The sequence below is a fragment of the Seriola dumerili genome, unplaced genomic scaffold (assembly GCF_002260705.1).
Source record: "Seriola dumerili isolate Sdu_G_001 unplaced genomic scaffold, Sdu_1.0 BDQW01000565.1, whole genome shotgun sequence".
Lineage (NCBI taxonomy): Eukaryota > Metazoa > Chordata > Actinopteri > Carangiformes > Carangidae > Seriola > Seriola dumerili.
This window is the reverse complement of record NW_019174820.1, coordinates 39,962-46,007: the sequence shown is the minus strand read 5'-3', so window position 1 is coordinate 46,007 and position 6,046 is coordinate 39,962. Positions and strand designations below refer to the sequence as shown.

Here is a 6,046-nt window from a genome sequence, read left to right as displayed (position 1 = left end):
GCGTCTCCGCTCCTGCTGTGGGCTAAGCTAGGCTAGTTCAAAACTCCCCCCGCTAACCGTTACACACTACCGTTATCACCGCTCCCGTTAATGACGTCCTTCATCCCAGCGGGGCGTTTTATACACCAGCACACACAGATTTTATAAAACAGTATTTATTCAGTGATATTGACCTACGATCCGGTTGATTTGAGTCACCGACTGGCCCCCAGCCTGAGCTAAGCTAACAGTTAGCCTCACAGCCAAAATGGCGGACAACGAGGATGACAGCGGTTCTATCAGAACAATAACAGCCGCCGAGCCGCCGGTGCCCGCGGCTCAGTCCCCTGTCGCCAACTGCACTCAGCCCGGGGAGAGTTTACCATCAGCGTCCGCTGCATACATCACTCAGACCGGGGGGAATGTTTCTGCAGCGGCCGCCGACCAAAGCGTTCAGCCCGGGGAGAGTTCACAGACCGTGTTCAGTGCAGAGAGCGGTCAGTGTGGGGAGAGTTTACCGTCAGGATCCGGAGCTCAGCTGGCGGACTTCTTACAGAGCTGCCCGGAGGAACAGAGCATACTTGTGGGCACAGAGTTCACAGGCCTGGGACCGGACCTGGTCAACACCACCATCATCTACGTGCAGCCGGACGGAACTCTGGTAGAGGGGTCCGGGCTGACGGCCGAGGAGCAGCAGGCTTTGCTGGACCAGCTCACCAAGCAGCAGATCGTCCAGGTCTCTGACACCGAGGCCGCCCAGTTGCTCCAGCAAAGCCAGCTGGTTAAAACCATCCCGGTCCACAACGCGGCCCTCGACCCGAGCCAGCTGCAGCAGGTTATCAACCAGGTCACCAAGTCCCAGCAGCATGTCCACATTCATGTCCCCCAGCAGCAGGTCCATGTCCAGGTCCCCCAACAGACCCTGAAGCAGCAGGTCCACGTCCAGCAGGTCCAGGTTCCCCAGCAGGGTCTGAAGCAGCAGGTCCAGGTCCAGCAGGGTCTGAAGCAGCAGAAGCAGATCCAGGTCCAGGTCCCTCAGCAGAATCTAAAGACCACAACCCAGAACAATGCTTCCCAGCAGCTGAAGAGTGTCGCCCAGCAAGTGGCCATGCAGACCTGCAGCTCAGTCCAAGTGGTCCAGAAGAAGGTGGGTCACACATGAGTGCTGGTTAAAGATCAGTCAGGTTCATCTGGACTGTAATGGTCTCACCAGCTTCAGACAGATCCAGACTGTCGCTCCCCCCGGTTCAGTTCATCTGCTCTGTCAGAACAGGACTCAACCGGTCAGTCAATGTTCACTTAAAGCAGGGGTTGCCAAACTGAGGGTTCAGACAGGGTCCAGCGTAGATCTGATCTTATTGACAGGAGATGATTGAAAGAAGATGATCGACCCAAGTGTTACCTGCTGGATTGCTGGGTGTTGTTTTTTCCTGAGGCCTTTTTAGATAATTCAAATAAAATGAGAAAAAACTGTTTTAGGTTGAAGTTGAAACATTATTTTGCAAGTGAAAAAATTACTTAATTGGTTAATTGGTTTCTGGTTTTCTGTCCTTTCAGTCGGAGCCCGTCAGGATCCAGATCCAGGTTCCTCCCAAACAGGAAGTGAAGCCTGGCGCCGCCCTGCAGCAGAAGAGTGTAGCTGTCAATCATCCACAGGTGAAGCTGTCGGCTAATGGCAGTGTGAGCAGTGCTCAGATTATCCACATCCAGCCTGTGGTTGGTCAGCAGGGTCAGCAGTTCTTCCTGCAGCAGAGTGCGGGGGACCCACCCATCCAGCTGCTGCTGCAGAGCCCCACCCCCGTTGTTGGATCTCTTCTCCCATTGGTCCACAAGCTGACGGGCCAGACGACATCAACGGGAACCACCTCCGGTCCAGGTCAGAAATCTGTAGCATCCCCCATCAGAGTCCAGACCCCCTCCACTGTTAAGACCACGGCCACCTCCATCATCAAGACACCACCCAGTTCTGCTGCTAAAACTGTTAGCGTCCCGCTAATTAAAAATCCCACTAATGGCACGACAGCAGCCACCAGTAAGAGTTCTGTTAAACCACCTGCAGTGGTAGTCCCAGTCCAGACCACCACACCTGCCCGGCCTGCCACCGTGACCACGCCCCCTGCTGCTCTGCCCCCTGGACACCCAGGAGTGAAGGACAAAGAAAGAGAAAAAGAGAAAAAGAAGGTGAAAAAGAGGGAGAAGAAGACGGTGAAGGTCCAGACCAGATCAGGTCGGGTCTCCAGACCACCAAAGTACAAAGCCAAAGACTACAAGTTCATAAAGACGGAAGACCTGGCCGACAGCCACCAGTCTGACTCTGACGACTACTCCGACATGAGCGTGGAGGAGGAGGAGGGAGAGGGTGGGAGGAACGATGGTCCCTCCCCCGGCGCCTCCACCTCCCTCACCTACAGCCACAAGTCCCGGTCCCACCGCTGCCAGACCTGTGACAAGGCCTACATTGGTCCAGGAGGCCTGAACCGGCACTATAAATTGAACCCGACGCACGGAGATCCCGATCCACCTGGCAGTCAGCCCGGCAACATACCAGGCACACTAAGAGACATCAGCCAACCACAGGAGACGACAGTCAGAGAGGAGGAGAAAAAGAAGGAGGACAAACCTGCTGCCATGGCAACGAACAGAGTAAGAGAAACTCAGAAGATAAGTTTGAGCTTTTAGCTCTGTAGTTTATTACTGACTGGTTACTAACTGGTTACTAGCTGGTTAATCAATGGCTCATAAATAATAACTGGCTATTGACTGGTTAATTACTGTATGACTTACAAAATAATTACTGTGTTGTTAACTTCAAATTACTGAGTAGTTGATAATCTTTTCTACTTATTTACTATGTGGTGTAATAACCTGGTTAATTAGTCTGATTAACTAACTAGTTAATTAACGTCTGGTTACATACAGTGATGACATCTGTCCGACTCAGATTGATTATTATAGGATGATTATAGATTATATAAATATTGATCATCATCTAACTGACATCTTTTTATAAAATAATAGAACATACATCTCTGATATTCATCTAAAAATCAAACTACATAAACTCAGAGTGAGACACCATACTCAGGTAACACACCTGTGTGTGAGAGACACACACACACACACACACACACACACACACACAGTGTTACACTGTTGCATCCTCCCAGCTGACATCAGTGTACAACAGTTTAAATGTGTTTCCACAGGTTGTCATGACGACTGATGACTCGACACTAATAATAACAAAACAGTATTTTTAGTGAATTATTCTGATTGACTAGTTAATGATTTGTCTTGTTTATTAACTGGTTTATTACAAACTAGTTAATGAATGCGAGATTACCTGACTCGTTATTTAAGCACTAGTTAACTTGTGACTATTTGACTGGTTAGTTGTTGTCAGGTTGACTTCCTGTCTGTCTTCAGGTGGAGGGGGGTCCAGCAGCAGCTGTAGGACTCAGGGGCCTCCATCACCGGGGCCCTGGACGGCCTCGGGGACGAGGAAGAGGCAGGGGCCGGGGACGGGGTCGGGGCCGGGGTCGATCACTGGCTCCACCTCCTAAGGTGAGTTCACTGGTTTAACCTGGATTTTTATTGAATAAAAACTTCACTCAGGAGTTTTTTATTATTCTTCATTGATTGATCAGCTGATTGGTGCATCCTTTACAACAGCAAAATAATCAGTTAATCTGATTGATTCATTATCTCAGGTGACGGTGGGCCTCGTCAGTAAGCGGGGTCGGCGCGGGCGACCTCCGAAGCTCAGTGTTACCACGGTAACAGCAGAGCAGCATGCAGAGAGGAGACGAGACCGCTTGCAAGAGGTAAGAGAAGAAAGAGGAGATAGGGGCTTTACAGGCCTGGTGTAATGATCTGTACTACAGGTGTATGAAGTGTTCTTGTGTTTCCATGACGACCATGTGTTGTTTGCAGCTGGTGGAGCAGTGTGAGGATGAGGAGCTGATGGACATCGTTCTTCCTCGTTTGACCAAAGTGTTGAGTCTTTGGGATCTGCTGCTGGCAAAGGTACAGGCTGTAGTCTATACACACGCACTATACACACACACACACACACACACACACACACACACACTACATACACACTACAACCTCTCTGTACTGCAGTGCAGTGAGATGAGACGTTTGCTTCTGTAGCTGCTTCTCTGTCCTGCCAGAACATTGTGGAGAAGATGGTTGGTATTGTCTAAGATGGCCTCCATCTTACATTGCATGCGTCTCTCCACAACAGTCCTGAGTGAGTCCAGACTCCTGCCAAGCACAGACCCAGCCTTTTGGACCAGCTTGTCCAGTCTCTTTGTGTTCATGTCAGACATGCTGCTGCCCAGCAGACTGCAGCATAAAAGAGTACACTGGCCACCACTGACTGATAAAACATGTGCAGCATTGCAGACTGCACACTGCAGATGTCAAAGGACCTGAGCCTCCTGAGGAAAAAGAGCCGGTTCTGCCCGTTCAGGTAGATGGCATCCGTGTTCAGGGACCAGTCCAGTTTACTGTCCAGGTGCACACCTAGGTATTTATAAGTATGCACCACATCAGTGTCCTTCCCTCGAATGTTGGCTGGCTGAAGGGGGTGGACCTAGACCTCCGAAAGGCCATGACCATCTCCTTGATCTTGGAGGTGTTCAGAAGGAGGCAGTTCTTGTCACTCTATTCACTGAAGGCCATCATCAGATCCCTGTACTCCTCTTCCTGCCCGTTCCTGATACACGCCACAATAAATGTGTCCCTGAGACACAGTTACCCAGCCTGACATACTGTGGTCGTCTTGTCGGGTAATCCACAATCCAGGATGTGAAGCAGGGATCCAACCCCATCCCCTCCAGCTTGTCTTTAAGAATGGGGGGGTTGGATGTTGTTAAATGCATTTGAGAAATCAAAGAACATAATCCTCATGTAACTACCTGGCTCATCCAAGTAAGAATGGGCCTAGTGGAGCATGTAAAGGACGGCATCATCCACTCCAATATGTTCTTTGTAGGCGAACTGTAGGAGGTCTAGTGCGTGTTCAACCTGTGGCCTCAGAAGGTGGAGAAGCAGCCGCTCCAGGGTCTTCATGAAGTGTGATGTGAGGGCCTGTAGTCATTTATCTCAGCCGGTCGTCCTACTTTAGGGACCAGAAGAAGACGTGATGTTTTCCAAAGGACCGGGACCCTCCCTGTTTGTAGGCTTAAGTTGAAGATCCTCTGGAGAGGCTCAGCCAGCTGGGCTGCACAGTCCTTTAACATCCTCGGACACACATTGGCCTTTTCCACATCACCTGATGTTGCCTGGCTGTTCTTCTCTTTATAGCCAGTGATGGTCCTCATCCCCTTCCACACCTCTCTGGTGTTGTTGTGCTGCAGCTTCCTCTCTACTTTCTTTTTCTAGTCCTCCTTCGCCTGCTTTAATCTCCTCTTAAGCTCATGTTGAATACACCTGAGCTTTCTCCCTGTCTCCATCCCCGAAGGCCTCCTTTTCTGGTTGAGGAGGGTCATGATGTTACTGGTGATCCAGAGTTTCTTGGTTGGAAAGCAGTGTACAGTTCTTGCTGGTATTACAGTGTCCATACAGAAGTTAATGTAGTCCATGGTACATTCAACCATTCTATCAAGGTTAGGGTTAAGATAAGAGATTTAAAACAGGACAGGAGCAGAGAGCAGAAAGTCTAATACCAAGTTAGCTCCCCTCCCAGGTATAGCTTTAGGAGGGGTATCTGGTCTCCCTGTTTCAGCTAGGTACTGCAACAAGCTCTGGGGATCTCAGGATTGTATCTTTGCTCCTTGCAGATGATGTGAAAAACTGAATTACTGAACAATTCAGATGATGCTCTGTTTATTTCAGGTTGAATTAAAAAAACAAACCCAGAACAATCAGCTGGATAATAGTTGCTTTTCATTAACCCATGTTCTTATAATGTAGTTAACTCTGTGTGTGGGCTCCAGGCTGCAGCTACAAAATAAACACACCTGGAGCTTTTCTCTGTATGTATGAGACTGACTTTCACTGTGTGTGTGTGTGTGTGTGTGTGTGTGTGTGTGTGTGTGTGTGTGTGTGTGTGTGTGTG

The 6,046-nt window shown here is 49.6% G+C and overlaps 1 protein-coding gene across 1 annotated transcript in view; it reads left to right on the top strand.

The window, feature by feature from the left end:
- Window positions 1–179: 179 nt before the first annotated feature.
- Window positions 180–6,046, top strand: part of znf839 (zinc finger protein 839) — a 20,863-nt gene continuing 14,996 nt past the window's right edge. Inside the window, exons 1-5 of the mRNA XM_022764712.1 lie at window positions 180–1,126; window positions 1,537–2,622; window positions 3,406–3,543; window positions 3,690–3,803; window positions 3,913–4,005. Coding sequence (XP_022620433.1) covers window positions 248–1,126; window positions 1,537–2,622; window positions 3,406–3,543; window positions 3,690–3,803; window positions 3,913–4,005 — 2,310 coding nt within the window. The 5' untranslated portion in view covers window positions 180–247. The remainder of the gene's footprint in view (window positions 1,127–1,536; window positions 2,623–3,405; window positions 3,544–3,689; window positions 3,804–3,912; window positions 4,006–6,046) is intronic.